Consider the following 19,044-nt stretch of genomic DNA (forward strand, 5'->3'; position numbering starts at 1 on the left):
TTCAAATCAAGGCAAAAATTAAATTAAAAGAAAAAAATAAATTTTTTTGGACAAAGCCCAGTTCAAGTTCCATGGCCTCCATGAAACCTTCCCATAAATCCTTTCTCTTTTCTGAACACATATATTTACTGTCTATGTTGCTCACTTAGCCCTCTTCATCAATCAATCAATAAATAAAAAGTTAATGCACTGAACCTGAAAAAAATAAATGCACTGACATCTGAAGAGCACCTTGTGAGATGCTGGGAGGACACAATGCATTTATCAGTTAAGTTTTCATATATAGTCATTTCCTTTATTAGGCTGTATGAGAGCTTTCTTACAGCCCATATGGTGGCCATCACTCCTCACTAATGAACCAAATTCCTTCACAGAAAATGTTGAAGAGAAAAAAAAAACTGAAACAGATTGATACAAATCCCTTTAATAAAAGCATATCAATGACAACTTCATTTTTAAATAAATATATTGTTAAAAAAATCATGCAAGAGTATTTGGTTATAATTACTAAGAAAGATTTGAGACTGCTAGTCCCTCTGCAGAAACACTATGCACAGAAGCAAAATGATCAAAGGCTGATATAATCATGAATCTCAAATAAGTGGCGTGGCCATCTCGTGTCTGCAAAGGAAAAATCAGTATGGAAGCATTTAGCAATTCTAGTTAACTTGTTAAACAGCAGTTAGCAGAAGAAAGGGTTTGATGCAAAAATGATATCCTAAATATATAATATATAATATTCAGAAGAGAAGACACCTGCGTATAACAGTACTGCTGGTCTGATGTATCATCAGGCAAATATCAGCATTGGTTTGATGAAAAATAATGGGTGGAACTAAAAATCACAACTTTACATTTCTGATTGATTTTTTAAAAGTGTCTTTCTAAAGTATTTTTCATGTTAGGAGACTTCCTTTGTTTGATGATTCCTCTAACTATACTACTCTGAAACATTATTATACTTTTACATTTGTATAATTTCTCTGGAAAGCAATTTGGCAATATATATAAGCAGCTATAAATATGTCTACCCTGATGGAACCAGTAATTTTATTCCTTGAAATTTAATCATAGAGAATAATTTAAAAGGTGAAGATCATGGTAGTGAGAACATGCGTAAGATGTCCCCTGTAGTATTACTTATGACAGAGGGAGGAAAAGTGAAATTAGTGAACATTTGTCTATTTTCACACATTTCATTTTAAAATTATAATTATGAACTTATAATATTGTTTAAAAAGATACAAAATTCTTCACTTTTTACTATTAAACTATGTGATGCATACTGACAAGAAGAAGAAAATAAGTGTAATAAAAGCTCTTGTGGCAGGGTAATAAAATCATGGGTGACTTCCAGCTGCCCACTCCCCCTTACTGTTTTCCAAATGTTCTATAATGTTCTATAATGTTGTTGATTCACAGTGAGTCCTAAAACAAAATACTTAGCAGAGGCTTACTAATCATAACCCATTAATAAACATGGAGAAAAACAGGCAGATAAAATTCAGCCTAATTAATCATTTTCTGGCCCCACTGGCCTCTCCAGTCGCTGGGCACATTTGGGTGGCGGAGAAGATAATTAATAGCATTCAAAAACTTCCTACAGAATCTTTTGAAGCACAGATTTCATAGCAGTGCCTGGTTAAGTTGTGAAGAAGGAAACTTAATGGACAAGGTTCCTCTTTAAGCCTCATTTACAGAAACCTTAAACAAACACTACCACCTAAAAAAAAAAAAAAAGCCCACACATTCAGTTGTTTCACTTTTTTGTGTTTGTCTAAAACCAGGGCCTGATTAACTAGCAGGAACAGAGGAACCCCTGATGAGGCAGCAGCTTCCTCATCAACAGGCATTCATTCCACTTGACAAGCAAAGCCCAATGGAATGTTGTCGAAAAATGCTGGTTCTCTTTCCACCTCATCTCTCTTTGGCTTATTTGTTGCTGATCCTATGCTCCAGTTCCCCTTCTGTGAATCTCCCTTGTCCTTTCATGCTCAAATTAACATCCGATTTTGGCATCTCAACCTTTTTTGATTCCTATTCTAAAAGGCCTACAGAATCAAATGAATGAAAGCACAGCTAGTAAACACTTCTAAAAAAACGAACAAAATAAAAACAAGTAAGTGAATTGTTTTACCCTTGCTGTTAGTCTATGACAGATAAAGGCCTAGTTGATGCATGCTTTATTTAAACTGTAGTATCATTGAGAATGACCTTCTCCATGGGTTATTATGTACAGAACCTATAATATATCACAATAATACAAACTATTAACTTTATGACTAAGGAGATAGATTTAAAACGTAAACACATTGCGCTGACTAAAGATAATGTTTATCTCTACAAAGTATGTTGGCTTACCAGAATTTCTTCATTTTGAAGCTGCCCCTCTCTGTGGACTAGATCTAAACCAGAAATTTAACAGAAATGAGTTAGGATTCAAAATACATGAGGACAGCTACTGAAATTTAGGCTCAGCAAAACATGATGTCTGATAAACTACAGTTAGATCAGACTTACCAGGGGTTGGGGGTTAAAATTCAGTATCAAAATAGGAATATTTGATGTAAAAGGCATGAAAGATAAACTGTGAGCTCTAAAACATCTGTAGTGAGTATAAACAAAAGGAAATGTAAATCAGAGTAAAGGAATATAAAGTAAGGAATTGACAAAATGTGAAAATCCCTTTTAAGGATCAAGCCACAAACAGTTATCACAGGCCTGAAAGGAGCCATCTTATTACCACTCCCATAGGTAATGACTACAGCTCAGTTTCTCACGCTGAACTTTTACTGTGACATTGAATTATGCTGCCTGTGAATTGATCTTTCTTGGTACCCAACTTTAGAAAACATTTACTTAATATAATTTTTAAAACAGATTAATTTAGTTGGTCACGAGTCATATCAAACATTCTTTTGGAAACATGAAATATTTGATTGATATAACAATAAACACTGACATTATTTAGAAATTAATTTTATTTGTATCAGAATAGTTAGTGCACATAATTTTTAAGGCACATATTACAAAAGGGATAGTCCCTGGGAAGTAAGACGGTGCATGACTTCCGGTTTCCTAACCTCTCTCTGAGGTAATGAATGGAAGTAATTCCCTGCCTGACCCTTTCTTTCCCTTCCAGTCCTGTTCCTGAGAGGCAAATGTTTCCAACTCTTTCAGTGCTTTTTCCCTAGAATTGTAACATGTTTGTATTCCTTTTCTCAATTTATCAGTGTTTTACAGACTTTATATTATGGTAGGAGAAAATTAGGTCTCTGAAATCGATATCCTCTTCCTCCTCCTGCAACTTTTCCCTCCTGCCATCCTCTCAGTTTTGAAATCAATACTTAACAGTTACATTATTGTCTATGTAATGTTATTTACTACTGAAATAAGTATCAAATTATGATCCCATTTTCTTTCTTATGCAACTCCTCCTCTACCAGGATTTAATTATAACCTCTTCTTTCATTGCTTAGTTTAATTATGAAAAATTGGGGGTGCCTGGGTGGCTCAGTTGGTTAAGCAACTACCTTCAGCTCAGGTTGTGATCCTGAAGTCCCAGGATTGAGTTCCACATCGGGCTCCCCGCTCTGTGGGGAGCCTGCTTCTCCCTCTGACCCTCTCCCCTCTCATGCTCTCTCTGTCACTCTCAGGTAAATAAATAAAATCTTTAAAAAAAAAAAAAAAAGGAAAGAAAATTGGAAAATCTCACTTACATCAAAAAAGACCGATATTATTCCTGTATATACCCGTCATCTTGATTTTATAATTACTAACATTTCACTATACTTGATTTATGGAATTTTTTTTGCTAAAGTATTCTTTTTAAGATTTTATTTATTTATTTAAGAGAGAGAGAATGAGCAGGGAGGAGGAGTGGAGGGAGAGGGAGAAGCAAAGTCCCTACTAAGTAAGGAGCCAACGTGGGGCTCGATCCCAGGACCCTGGGATCATAACTTGAGCTGAAGGCAGATGGTTAATGGACAGACCCACCCAGATGCCCTTGCTAAAGTATTTTAAAGAAATCTAAGACAACATGACATTTCACCTCCAAATATTTGATTATCCATCTCTCGATAATAAGGATATTTTCTTACAAAAGCATAATACTATTATCATACCAACATTTAAAAATGCTTTAATATCATATAATACCCAGTCCACATTCCAATTTCCCAACTGTCCCCAAAATGTCTTTTTATAGTTGGTTTATTCAAATCAGAATCAAGTCTCCTTTAAGAAGGAGACTTTTGAATTGCTTTCTCTCCCCCACACACATTTTTTCCCCATGTCATTGACTTATTGAAGAGATCACGTCAGTTTTACTGTGGAATGTCCCACATTTTGTCATCTTACCTCTTCCTAGTTTCATTGCATTTAATCCTCTATCCTCTATTTCCAATATACTGGAATTAGAGCTAAAGGCTTGATTATATTCAAGGTTTGAGGCCTTCATCAAATGTCTGGTGAACTTTGGCTATCTTTTGTTACTTATAAATAAATCATTTGAAAACTGTGTGCATGAACCAGGCTCACTGACTAGGGCTTCAACAGAGTGACCAGGAATGAGCTAGCCTTTGTCCGTATCCATAGATCTTTTTTCTGGAGCCATTCGGTTTCTCCAAAAATGTTTAGTCTCCTGGGCAGGGCTATATTCTTGATTGCTGTCATAAACATTAGAGCACAGAAGAGTGAGTTCTCACCATTCAATCTGCAGGCTTCCACTTAAATCCCCTGCTTTCAACTGCACAGCTCCCTTACTTTCTCTACTCTGTCTGGCCTCGCTGAGTTCTGAGCCTCAACACACAGTGTTCCTCATTATCCTTTGCAGGTGGTTTGTGGGAGGAAAGAGGAATCATCCAGCTTTGTGGAACAGGAGAACTTACATAGGGTCAAAAACTCTGTATATAGATGTTCAACTAATTACCCTTGTTTTCCGGTCCACGTCTCCCTTGCCCTTTCCCTGGTATCTTCTGCCTTCAAATTCTAGACCTTTCTGGGGTTTTGTTGGGCAAACTGGCTTGTTTTACATTGCTATTCTCCTTGGACGGCACTTAGCTACTACTACTCCATTTGGCGACGTTAGTTCCTTCTCTTCCATCTGCGTCCTCTCTTCCATAATATGGATTAACTCCTCACATCCTTGTTGGTCTCCTGTTTTTTTCATTATTTTCGTTTTTGTCCTTGTAGGTTTATGCCTCCTTTAATTCCTTTTCCATTATTCTCATGGTATTTGGGGAAGGAAAGGAAACAGACACACAAAGGCAACATGTTGTGTTTAACTAGAGGCAATTCTGATGATATTTAAATAGTACCATTAGGAAGGGAGGAAGACAAGAAACTAATACTTATTGTCTACCATGTAGAGTTTGGTAGATGATACTATGTTCATAAAAACCTTAAATGGTGGGTTACTGAGCCCATTTTTCAGATAAGGATTCTGAAACTCAGAAAAATTGAGTATTAACATGCTAACAGTTACATAACCAGAAGTGAAGCAGCAGTCTTGTATTCAAAGTTGGGTTTTTCTAGGCTCTACGTAAGTCACAAGAGTCACCTTTTTTCACCAAAACGCAGCGCAATTGGAAATACAGAATCAAAGGATAATTCTCCACTCCCTCACTCCCAGAACAATGCTGGTGAAAAAGCACATACCTCTTTCAATCCATGGCTCAAAATCAACTGGCTCTTTAGATGTGGTCTTTTCAATCCTCAAGGTCCTCACTGACGTTGGGAGTAAAAAAAATAAATACAGTGTTAATTACCTACTTAATTTTATGTTGCTGTCCCTACATTTCCTTTTTTTTCTCTGAAAGTGTCAAGCACTGGCGGGACTACACAATATACTGGGATCAGAAATACCTGGTCCGGGGGCACCTGGGTGGCTCAGTTGGTTAAGCGTCTGCCCTCAGCCCAGGTTATGATCTCAGGGTTCTGGGATTGAGCCCCACATTGGGCTCTCTGCTCAGCAGGGAGCCCGCTTCCCCCTCTCTCTCTCTGCCTGCCTCTCTGCCTACTTGTGATCTCTCTCTCTCTGTCGAATAAATAAAGAAATTCTTAAAAAAAAAAAAAAAAAAAAGAAATACCTGGTCTGAAAATCATTCACATACTCTGTTTTTCTGTAGGGCCCTATGGTAAAATGCAGTCTTGTGTCACTGTAATCTTACAAACGTTTGCAAAGCACATAATACAAAGTTAGTAGAGTCTTTCCAAACTTGTTATCATCCAGAGTTTTTGTGTACTGGTAATAGTAATAATAACAGTAATCATAATAAGAATACTGTTAGTGATCTTGGTCATAAACCTTTATGGAGAAACTACTGTGAGTCAGGCATATTTACCCATTCACTCTTGACTATAATCTTCTAAGAAAAAGTATTAATACACTTTACTGATGAGGAAACAGCCTTACAGAAATCAGGCACCTTAGAGAATAGAGCTAGTAAGGGTCAGAAACAGAATTCAAACTTAGGTGTTGTCTGACTCTAGAGCCTCTACAATTAATGACAGGAGAGAGACTTAACCAGAATCCAGGCATCTTCCTTCTGTATTGTTTTTTCTCCATTATCCCTAACCCAGATCCTGCTAGAAACATTCTTCTCTTCTCTTCTCTGTTCTGTGGCCTGGGGGAGGACGCCTGTGGATTGCACCACTGGCTTCTGGTTGGGTTTGGCCAATGGGAGGCAGTGGGAGGAAACTGGAGGGCAGTGGCAAAGTGAGATCAGGTTGTTTTTTGCCCACTCCCTTCCTACTTCCGTGCCCTGTCTGAGACAGTGGTTGGGTCCCTTCATGCTTACAGCCACTGCCGGGCAGGCCATTAGACACAGGCTCCAGCTTTCATTGGGTTCTGGTAACACAATTTCTGTCCCTTATCCTAGGGGTGGTAATGGCTTATTGCTGTGGCCAATTTCAGGGCGTTCTCACCATCCTAGGTTCCCTTACCCAGACCATAATTTTGTAAGTAATCCCGTCAATAAAGTCTTTTCATTTGAACCATCTGGGATGTATTCTCTCCTGCCATGATTTTTTCTGAAATATTTTATCCTTAAGTAAACACCAGATAGGATCAGAATGATGTTCCAAAGGGAGAGTCCTCTCCTAAATGCCTCAGAAAATGCCATTATTAAAAGAAGAATAAAAATTATCCAATGCAAATAATCAAGGTTATCAGATTTTCAGAAAGAATTTGACAGAGAACCCCAAGCCAAATGAATCTGGAATAAAGATGTTGAAGAACCGAGTGTTCTGGCAAGCTGGCTTCTTAAGTTCATAATAGGGTTTTTTGCCAAAGATTTTCACATAGTAAATTGCATGGAAATTATTATGCACTTTGGAAGGATTTCAAATTTGCAATTTTAGAGAAGCTAACTGTGCTCAAGGCAGTTAACCCATACTCCCCACTCTCCCAACCCAGCCATAAAACTGGATTCCATGCTGCAAAGAAAAGTTAGTGTTTTGCCAAAGTTTACATATGTGCCCTCTGCCTATGGGAAAATGAAAAGATGATGAATATTAATGTATTATTTGCTTACCAAAGTAACTTTGGATTACAAGTCTTTCAATCCTTACGTGTTTGTGAAAACAAATAATGAACTCTTGGGGAAACATTCCTGTTGTGGTCCAAAATGTTTCTGGATTCCTATTGTTAATTTTAAAGGAAAAAGAAAAAAGAAGAGCCAAATAAAAATATTCAATCACAAAATTCTAGTGGGTAAGTATTTTCAATAAACAACCCTCGATTCTTAAGATCCCTACCTCTTCCTTCTGCCTCTAATCTCTCCCCAACTTTAATAATTCTTCTTTACTATTACCAGATACATTTTTTAAAAACACAGAAACAGAACTGATGTCACTCTCTTGTCTAAAAGCCTTCAGTGGTCCCTTAGTGCCTATAAATCTGCCCGTGAAGGATGGCATTTTACAACCCTGTACAACCTGGTCACATTCTTAAAGTACACTGTCTCCCGTCATGGTATGCTCTCCCGTTACTGTAGTCACATCGGGCCAATTAAGATTCTGCAAACACATCATACAGGATCATATTTCTGTGCCTTATTTAGTTCATGAATTTGACCCAAAGGCCTTTCTTTCCTTACGAGTATATTCACTCTTTGGTCCCATCTCTCAGCCCCCACTAGTCAGAATCACTTCCTCAGGCCTCCTTTGCACTCAGAATCCATTTTTGCATTGATACTTCTCTCTTGTGCTTTTATGGCTCTGCTAGATGCTGAGTTCTCTGAGTCCAACCACTTTCTCTTCATTATCTTTATACCCCAGCAACTATCACATTGGCTGACCCATAGCAGACGCACAGTTATATGTGTGTTGAAAAAAAATGCATTCAATTTTATGTCATATATATAATTAAAATATATGTAATATATATAGTACTGTCCACAGAAATAATCATTTCTATTTTAATACACAAGCTGCTTCTTTCCTTTTTGTAGGTAAAATTTTACCTGCAGTGAAATTTAAGTATACAATTCAATGAGTTTTGACAAAATGTATATACTCACATAACCATTACGCTAGGGCAACAAATATCAAGATATGTAACATTTCCATTGCTCCAGAAACTTTCCTTTTCTTTCCTTCCAGACATTTCTTACCTCCCTTAGGTAACTATTGCTCTGATTTCTCTGACCATAGACTATGCCACAATTTGGTTATTCATTCTTCTGTCTGATTATTTTGTTGGATATTTGGATTGCTTCCAGCTTTTTAGTATTATGAATAGGTTGTTATAAACATTCTTTTACAAGTGTTTTGGGGACATATTTTCATTTCTCTTGGGCAATTATTAGGAATAGAATTGCTGGGTCATAGGGCAGAGGTATGTATAACTTTACAAGAAGCTGCCAGATTTCCAAAGTGATTGTACTATTTTATATTCCTACCAGCAATGTAAGAGAGTTCTAGTTGCTCCATACCCTTCCAAAACTTGCCTTTGTCAGCCCTTTTTTTTTAGCTATTCTAGTAGATATAAAATGGTGTCCTACAATGACGTTCATTTGGATTTCCCTGATAACAAATGATGCTAAGCACTTTTTCATATATATATATGAAAAAATATATATTTTTCATAAATATATATCAGAAGTTTTACTGACAACATAATTGATACGTATCTTACATATGTATTATACACTGTCTTCTTACAATAAAGTAAGCTGGAGTAAAGAAAATGTTAAGAGGGGCGCCTGGGTGGCTCAGTGGGTTAAAGCCTCTGCCTTCGGCTTGGGTCATGATCCCAGGGTCCTGGGATCAAGCCCCATATCGGGCTCTCTGCTCGGCGGGGAGCCTGCTTCCCCCCACTCTGTGCCTGCCTCTCTGCCTGCTTGTGATCTCTGTCTGTCAAATAAATAGATAAATCTTTAAAAAAAAAAAAAAAAGAAAGAAAATGTTAAGAAAATCTGAAAGAAGAGAAGATATATTTACTCCTCTGTACATGTATTTATTGGAAAAAATTCCACGCAGTTCAAACCCATGTTGCTCAAGGGTCACCTGTACTTTACTATGTATTCTTGTCCTTTATGAGATATATGTATTGTGAATATTTTCTTGTCTTTCCATTTTCTTACTTATGTCTTTCAATGAGTAGAAGTTTTCTTTTTGGTGAAGTCCAGTTTTATTACCTGTTTCTTTTATGTTTAGTGATTTTTATGTCGAAGAAATCTTTGCCTACCTCACAGTTACAAAGGAACTTTCTGACATTTTCTCCTTGAAGCTCAGTCATTTTGGCTCTGAGTGGAGATCTATGATCCATCCTGAATTAACTTTTGCGTTTGGTATGAGATAGGGGTGGAGGTTCATTTTTATCAGTATATTTATTCAAGTATTCCAACACCATTTATTAAAAGAGTTTCCTTTTTTTACTGAGCTGCCTTGGTGTCTTTGCCTAAAATTAATGGACTATAGATGGGTAGATCTGTCCCCTTCATTTTACTCCATTGATCTGTTTCTATATCCTTAGGCTTCTGTTGAAAACTAATTGACCTTGTATATGTGGGTCTATTTCTGGGCTTTCTATTCTGTTCCATTGGTATGTATATCTATCTTTACAAAAACACCACACATTTTGATTACTGTAAGTTATTAAGTCTTGAAATCAGATAATGTAAGCCCTCAAACTTTCTTCTTTCTCAAATTACTTTGAGTAGATTGGGCCTTTGCATTTCCACATACATTTCAGAATCAACTTGTACTTTATACTTCTAAAGTATAAAAAATGTATTTTACTTGTAAAAGTCAATTGAGATTTTGATCGACACTGTACTGAATCAACAGGTTATTTTAGAGAGAAATTGGCACCTTAACAATATTGAGTTTTCCGATCATGAATGTAGTATATCTTTTCATCTACTTAGTTATTTAATTTTCCTCAGCAGCATTTTATGGTTTTCCTGTAAAGGTCTTGCATATCTTGTTAAGTTTATTCTTAACTCTCTTTATGGTTTGACTGCTATTGGAAATGGAATTTTTTAAACTTCAATTTCCAACTGTTTCCTGCTATTATATAGTAATATAACTGATTCTTGCATATTGACCTTGCTAAATGTACTTATTAGCTCTAGTAGGCTTTTTTAAAAAAATAGATTCTTTGTTTTTTGTAGATTCCTATGAAACATTAATACAACCTGTAAACAAAGACAATCTTTCTTTTTTTAAAAAATGTATTTATTTGACAGACAGAGTGTGCGAGCACAAGCAGGGGACGTGGCAGGCAGAGGGAGAAGCAGGCTTCCCACTGAGCAGAGAGCCCTATGTGGGGCTTGATTCCAGGACCCTGGGATCATGACCTAAGCTGAAGGCAGAGGCTCAACCTACTGAGCCACCCAGGCACTCCCCATTTTACTTTCTTTCTTTCTTTCTTTCTCTTTCTTTCTCTTTTTTAAGATTTCATTTATTTATTTGACAGAGAGAGAGAGATATCACAAGTAGGCAGAGAGGCAGGCAGAGAAAGAGGGGGAAGCAGGCTCCCACTGAGCAGAGAGCCCAATGTGGGGCTCGATCCCAGGACCCTGAGATCATGACCCAAGCCGAAGGCAGAGGCTTAACCCACTGAGCCACACAGGTGCCCCTAATTTTACTCTTCCTAATCCTTATGCCTTTTATGTCCTTTTTTGGCCTTATTGCGTGGGCTAAAACCTCTCAAACAATGCTGAATAAGAACAGTGAGAACAAACATTCTTATTCCGTTTCCAGTCTCAGGGGGAAAGCGTTTATTATTTCACTACCAAGGTGAACATGTTTAGTAGATGCCTTTAACAGATTGAGGAAGTTCCCTTCTCTTCTTTATTTGCTAAGAATTATTATCATGAATGAATGTTGAATTTTGTCAAATGCTTCTTCATCTTTTGGGATGATCATGATTTCTCTCCTTTGTTCTGACAATGCGGTGAATTACACTCAACCTTGCATTCCTGTGATAATGTGGTAAATATGCCAACCTCGGCATTCCCAGGATTAATTCCACTTGCAAGATTCAATTTATAAGAATTTTTGTGTTTATGGGCACCTGGGTGCCTCAGTGGGTCAAAGCCTCTGCCTCCAGCTTGGGTCATGATCTCAGGGTCCTAGGATCAAGCCCCACATTGGGCTCTCTGCTCAGCGGGGAGCCTGCTTCCCTACCCCCTCTGCGTGCCTCTCTGCCTACTTGTGATCTCTGTCAAATAAATCAATAAAATCTTAAAAAAAAAAAAAAACTTAAAAAAAAATTTAAGAATTAAAAAAAATTGTGTTTATATTCATAAAGGATGCTGGTCTTTAATTTTCCTTTCTCTTTTCCATTCTTTTCTTTCTTTCCTTTCCTTTCTTTTTCTTTCCTCATAATGTCTTTTTCAGGTTTGTCCTGGTACCAGGGTCATGTTGTTCTCATGAAAAACAATTTGAGAAATGTTTCCTACTGTTTGTGAAAGATTTATATTATTTTTTCCTCTAAATATTTGATAGAATTTAATTTATACAATAGATGCATGGCTATTCAAATTTTCTATTTCATCTTTTGTCATTTTTATAGATTGAGTTTTTTAAGGAATCTGTCCACTTAAATTGTCAATTTATTAGCCTAAATTTGTTCTTTTCTTAAAAACATTTTAAAATTAAGGTATAATTGACATATAACATTTAGTTTCAGGTATATAACATAATGATTTGATATCCTAAATTTATCCTTCATAGTGACTTATTAGTCTTTTAGAAACTGTAGTGATACTGCTTTTTTCATTGCTGGTACTGGTGATTTACATTTCCTCTATTCTTTCTTGGTCAGTTTTCCTAGAGATTTATAACTTTCAATATTTCTTTCAGATAATCAATTTTAGCTTTGTTAATTTTTTCTAATTGTCTATTTTCTATTTTATTGATTTCTGTTCTTACCTTTATTATTCACTTTCTTTGGGTATAATTTGCTCTTCCTTATCTAGCTTCCTACTGTGGAAATTTAACTAGTGGTTTTTAAAAATTCTTTTTTAAAAAATATTTTATTTATTTGAGCGAGAGAAAGAGAGAGAGAGAGGGAGTAAGTGGGGAAGGGGCAGAGGGAGAAGCAGGTTCCCTGTTGAGTAGGGAGCCTGATGTGGGGCTCGATCCCAGGACTCCAGGATCATGACCTGAGCTGAAGGCAGATGCTTAATCGACTAAGCCACCCAGGTGCCCCTAAAAATTCTTTTTAAGAAATATTTATGCTATAAAAAATTTCCCTGGAAGCATCACTTTAGCTGCATCTACAAATGTGGATATATTGTGTTTTGTTATCATTTGGTTAGAAATATTTTCTTTTTTTAAAGATATTTATTTATTTATTTGACAGACAGAGATCACAAGTAGGTAGAGAGGCATGCAGAGAGAGAGAGGAAGGGAAGCAGGCTCCCTGTTGAGCAGAGAGCCCGACTCGGGGCTCAATCTCAGGACCCTGGGATCATGACCTGAGCCAAAGGCAGAGGCTTTAACCCACTGAGCCACCCAGGCACCCCAGAAATATTTTCTAACATACCTTGTGATTTCTTCTTTGACCAATGGGTTATTTAGAAGTGCCATGTTTAATTTCTAAGTTTCAGGGATGTTTTTCCAAAGGTCTTTTTAATATTTACTTGTAATTTAATTACACATTGGTCAGAGAACAAATTCTTTTTTCTCCAGCTTTAGTGCAATTTAATGAATACACAACATTATGTATGTTTAGGGTATACAACATGATGATTTGTTTACATATATGTTGTCAAATCACGGCCATAATAAAGTTAATTAACACATCCATCATCTCACAAATACCATTTTTTTTCAATACATATTCCCTAAGGTTTTCATCTTTTGAAATAGACTGGCTTTATGGACCAGCACATTTTAGTGAATGTTTAATGGAGACTTCTTCCATGTGCCACTGTTGATTATAGTGTTGTATAAATGTCAATTCAGTCAAGGTGACTGACATGTGCAGATCACCCTATCTTTACCATGTCTTTACTACATGTATCTTTAGAATCTTTGTCTGGCTGCTTTATCACTACTAAAAGAAAGGTGTTAAAATCTCCAACTATGATTGTGGATTTGTTTATTTCTTTCATCTGTCAGTTTTTATGTATTTTGAAGATTATTAGGTCAGTATACATTTAGGATTATTATCTATTCCTGATGAAAGAATTCTCAAAACATTAAAAATGTCCCTTTATCTCTGGTAATTCTCCTTACCCTACATTCTACTTCGTCTGATAGGAATATAGCCAAGCCACTTTCTTATGTTTAGTGTTAATAGGATCTTTTTCATCCTTTTATTTTCAACCTATTTGTGACTTTACATTTAAAGTACATCTCTTCCAGATAGCATATACCTGTGTATTATATTTTTACCTAGTCTGACAAATTCTGTCAATTTCTATCATTTAATTGAAGTGTTTATTAGCCCATTGGCATTTAATGTAATTATGGGTTGAATCTACCATCTTGCTATTCATGTTCCATTTGTCCCTCCCATCTATTTTTGTCTTATTCTATTTCTCCTTTCCTATCTACTTTTGACCGAAATTTTAAAAAAACCTAAAATTCCATTTAATTTTCTGTGTGTGTGTGTGTGTGTATGTGTGGTTATTTTCAAGGTCATAAGAACCTATGATAGCCATTTTACATTGAGTTCCACTTTTGTGCCATTATTTTAATAAATTTTATATTTAATATATAGCATTTATTACATATATATGTAGTAAATCCCAGAGTACAATGTATTTTTTCCCATTAAGTGGTCAGTTGACTTTTTTTTTTTAAGATTTTTATTTATTTGTTTGATAGAGATCACAAGTAGGCAGAGAGGCCAGAGAGGCAGGTGGGGCAGGGGTAGGGGGTAAGTAGGCTCCCCACTGAGCAGAAAGCCTGATGCAGGGCCCAATCCCAGGACCCCGAGATCATGACCTGAGCCGAAAGTAGAGGCTTAACCCGCTGAGCCACCCAGGCGCCCTGGTCAGTTGACTTTTTTTTAAAATTAAAAGAAAAAGAATAGTTTTTTTTACATCTACCACTTCAATGTACTTAATTTCTTGGTAGGTTTGAATTTCCATCTAGTATCATTAACACTTCAACATGCAGAACTTCAACATTTCCTGTGATACAGGTCTACTTGTGGGGAATAAAATGTTTCTATTTCACCCTCATTTTTGAAAGATATATTAGCTAGATACAGAATTCTGAGTTGACAGGGTTTTTTTGTTGTTTCTTTTTTCAACATTTAAGCTATTATTCCATTGTCACCTGTATTCCACTGTTTGTGATACAAAGTCAGCTGCCACTGGTACTACTGTTCCCCTGTAGTTAATGTATTTTTTTCATAGCTATTTAAAATTTTTTTCTTTACTTTTCAGCAGATTACAGTATGGTCTCTTTGTGTGTATCCTGGTTGGGGTTTGCTGAAATTCTTGGATTTATAAATTGGCATTTTTTAGTAAGACTGGAGAACATTCAGACAAAAAGTAGAAACAACCTGAATATCTATCAGCTAATGAGTGAATAAATAAAATATGCTATATCCATAAAATGGAATATTATTTGGCAATAAAAAGGAATGAAGCACTGATATGTGCTATAACATGGGTGAACCCTGAAAACATGTAAATGAAAGAAGGTATTTATAAAAGACCATATATATGATTACATTTATATGAAGTCTCTGAACAGGCAAATCTATAGAGATATAAAGTAGATTAAAGAGTGCCTAGGGCGGGTGGCGATGGGGAAATATAAGGTGACTGCAATAGGTTGTAACCTTTTTTTGGGAGGTAATGAAATGCCCTAAAATTGATTGTGGAGATAACTGCATAACTCTAAATATGTTGGAAGCCAATAAGTTGTACATTTTAAATGGGTGAACTGCACACTATGTGAATTATCTGTCAATAAAGCTGTTACCAAAAACAAAACAAAACAATACAGGTCCAACTCACAATTTTGGATTTTTTTATACTATGCTTATTTCACAATTTATTTTTCATTTATATGTATATGGTTTTAAGTTTTACTTATTCAAATGACTTTTAATTGCCCTCTGTCTCTCAGGTGATTTTAATGAACATGACCAATATAACAACATCAAATAGTATGTAGAGATGTACTGGTTTTAAATATGACATAGGGGCAGGAGTGGCCTGGGTGGCTCAGTCGGTTAAGCATCTGACTCTTGATTTGGGCTCGGGTAAGGATCTCAGGGTGGTGAGATCAAGCCCTACATCCAGCTCTGTGCTCAGCGTGGAGTCCACTTGAGATTCTCTCTCTCCCTCTGCTCCTCTCCCTGGTAACACACTCTTTCTCTCAAAATAAATAAGTAAAATCTTTTTAAAAAGTGACATATATGACACTAATCAATTAATCTATGACAAAAAAGGGAAGAATATGCAATGGGAAAAAGAGAATCTCTTCAACAAATGGTGTTGGGAAATTGGTCAGCTAAATGCAAAAGAATGAAACTGGAACACTTGATTACACCACACAAAAAAATAAACTCAAAATGGGTTAAAGACCTGAATGTGAGACCTGAAACCATAAAATTCCTAGAAGAAAACATAGGCAGTAATGTCTTAACATCTGTGGTAGAAACATTTTTCTAGATATATCCCCACTGGAAAAGAAAACAAAAACAAAATTAAACTATTGGGCCTATACCAAAATAAGCTTTTACACAGTGAAGGAAATCATCAAGAAAATAAAAAAGACAACCCGCAGAATGGGAGAAGATATCTGCAAATGATATAACCAATAAGAGGTTATATCTAGTGGTGCCTGGGTAGCTCAATGGGTTAAGCCTCTGCCTTTGGCTCAGGTCATGATCTCAGGGTCCTGGGATCAAGCCCCGCCATCGGGCTCTCTGCTTGGCAGGGAGCCTGCTTCCCCCTCTCTCTCTGCTGCTCTGCCTATTTGTGAGCTCGCTCTCTCTCTGTCAAATAAATAAATAAATAATCTTAAAACAAAAAAAAAAAATAAAAAAGAGGTTAATATCCAAAATATACAAAGAACTTACACAACTCAACAGCAAAAAACCACAAATAATCCGATTAAAAATGGGCAGAGGACATGAATAGACATTTCTCCAAGAAGACATACAGAAGGGCCTAACAGATACAGGATCAATATCAGTAATCATCAGGGAAGTGCAAATCAAAACCACAATGAGAAATCACCTCACACCTGTCAGGATGGCTAAAATCAACAACACAAGAAACAAGAGGTGCTGGCAAGGATGTGGAGAAAACGGAATACTCATGCACTCTTGGTGGAAATGCAAACTGGCACAGCCACTGTGGAAAACAGTACAGAGGTTGCTTAGAAGCCTAAAAACAGAATCACCATATGATCCAGTAATTCCATCACTGGGTATTTAACCAAAGAAAATGAAAACACAAATTCAAAAAGATACATGCACCCCATGTTTATTGCAGCATTATTTACAATAGCCAAGATATGGAAGCAACCAAAGTATCCATCCACAAATGAATGGATAAAGAAGATGTGGTGTACGTATAGTGGAATAATATTCAGCCATCAAAAAGAATGAAATCTTGTCATTTGCAACAGATGGGTGGAGCTAGGGAGTATAATACTAAGTGAAATAAGTCAGAGAAAGACAAATACCATATGATTTCACTCATATGTGGAATTTAAGAAACAAAACAACTATGAAAAAAAAAGACAAACCAGACTCATATAGAGAACAAACTGGTAGTTCCAGAGGGGAGGTAGGTGGGGAGGTGGATAAAGTAGGTGAAGAGGATTAAGAGTATACTTGCGATGAGCACTGAGTAATATAGAGAATTGCTGAATCATTACATTTTACACCTGAAACTAATATAACACTGTATGTTATTATGAAATAACACTGTATGTTATGTTATGAAATTCAAAAAATTAATTAATTAATTAATAAAATTTTATTGACATATAACTGAATTCTCATAGTTAGGTATAATGAAGTCATAAAAACAGTAGTTTTCTTTTAAAGATTAATTAATTAATTTTAAGAGAGCACGCATGTGTGAGAGTACTGGGGTGCGGAAAGGGGCACAGGGAGAAGGAGAGTTTCAACCAGACTCTGCACTGAGCATGGAATCCAACGCAAGGCTTGATCTCATGGCCCTAAGATCACAACCTGAGCCAAAATCAAGTATCCAATATTTAACCCACTGTGCCTCCCGGGCGCCCCAGTAGTTTTCATTTAAATATAAAGCTTTACATGGGGTGCCTGGGTGGCTCAGGGGGTTAAAGCCTCTGCCTTCGGCTCAAGTCATGATCTCGGGGTCCTGGGATCGAGCCCCACATCGGGCTCTCTGCTCAGCGGGGAGCCTGCTTCCTCCTCTCTCTCTGCCTACCTCTCTGCCTACTTGTGATCTCTGTCAAATAAATAAATAAAATACATAAATCTTTAAAATAAATAAATAAATAAATAAATATAAGGCTTTACAGATAACAACTGTTTAACATCTATTATTTCATGTGATTTTTTCCACAACTTTGAGGTAGTCAGGGAAGGTGGTGTTATCCCCATTTCTCAGATAAGAAAAGTGAGGTTCAAAGAGCAACATATCCTTTCAGTCCAAGGTAACATATATAGTTCACTTAACCAGGAATTTTAACTGTAAATCTAGTATTATACATTACACTGAAAGGACTAATTCTCTCTTACTATTTTTTCTCTTAACTCTTTTTTTTCTAGTGTAGAACTTCCTTTCTCCTTTTTCATTAATATATTAAATACTGAAGGGCAAAAGTAGAGTCAAAGACAAGTAGATATATAATCACTTTAACTCTTACTTCTGTGGAAATTGAGAACTATCTAATGGGGGCAATTTTATGGTACTGTTTTCTCCAAATAATTCCATGGTTACTTCCATTTAGACAAACCAACTTATGAGCAAAGATTAATTTTTAATACCTACTATATAAAGTCTGATTGTACTTGCTCGAAATGCATAGGCATTAAAAGTCTCTGGGGGTGCCTGGGTGGCTCAGTGGGTTGAGCCTCTGCCTTCGGCTCGGGTCATGATCTCAGGGTCCTGGGACTGAGCCCCGCATTGTGCTCTCTGTTCAGCGGGTAGCCTGCTTCCCTTCCTCTCTCTCTGCCTGCCTCTCTGCCTACTTGTGATCTCTCTCTGTCAAATAAGTAAATTAAATTAAAAAAAAAAAGTCTCTGATGTGTTCTGTTATCAGGTCAGTAACTACTTTTATTCTATATAGTTTTCTGTACTAAGGGTTATGTCCTTAATCATTCATTAATATGGACTGGTCTTTGGAAATATTTCTATTTCTTTTTTAAAAATTTTTAAAAGAGATTTTATTTATTTGGGAGAGAGACAGAGAGAGACAAATAAATAAAACTTATTTATTTGGGAGACACAGATAGTAGGGGGAAGGACAGAGGGACAAGCGAACATGGGGCTCGATTCCAGGATCCTGCGATCATAACCTGAGTCAGAGTCAGATATTTAACTGACTGAGCCACCCAGGTGGCCCCCCAGAAAGATCTCTATTTCTGAAAGCAACTTAAGGTAAATCTCATTATATCTG

General features: G+C 36.4%; 1 protein-coding gene across 3 annotated transcripts in view; it reads right to left on the reverse strand.

Annotated features, from left to right (window-relative positions):
• Window positions 1–408: 408 nt before the first annotated feature.
• LOC111143367 (heat shock protein family B (small) member 11) overlaps window positions 409–19,044 on the reverse strand; it is a 33,760-nt gene continuing 15,124 nt past the window's right edge. For all 3 annotated transcript variants that reach the window (XM_022497064.1, XM_022497067.1, XM_022497066.1), the window contains 4 exons: window positions 7,536–7,642; window positions 5,659–5,727; window positions 2,362–2,405; window positions 409–621 (listed from right to left, as the gene is read on the reverse strand). In XM_022497064.1, the coding sequence (XP_022352772.1) occupies window positions 508–621; window positions 2,362–2,405; window positions 5,659–5,727; window positions 7,536–7,642 (334 nt within the window). In that variant the 3' untranslated portion in view covers window positions 409–507. The remainder of the gene's footprint in view (window positions 622–2,361; window positions 2,406–5,658; window positions 5,728–7,535; window positions 7,643–19,044) is intronic.

Source organism: Enhydra lutris, unplaced genomic scaffold (assembly GCF_002288905.1).
Source record: "Enhydra lutris kenyoni isolate GAN:26980312 unplaced genomic scaffold, ASM228890v2 scaffoldscaffold9, whole genome shotgun sequence".
NCBI lineage: Eukaryota > Metazoa > Chordata > Mammalia > Carnivora > Mustelidae > Enhydra > Enhydra lutris.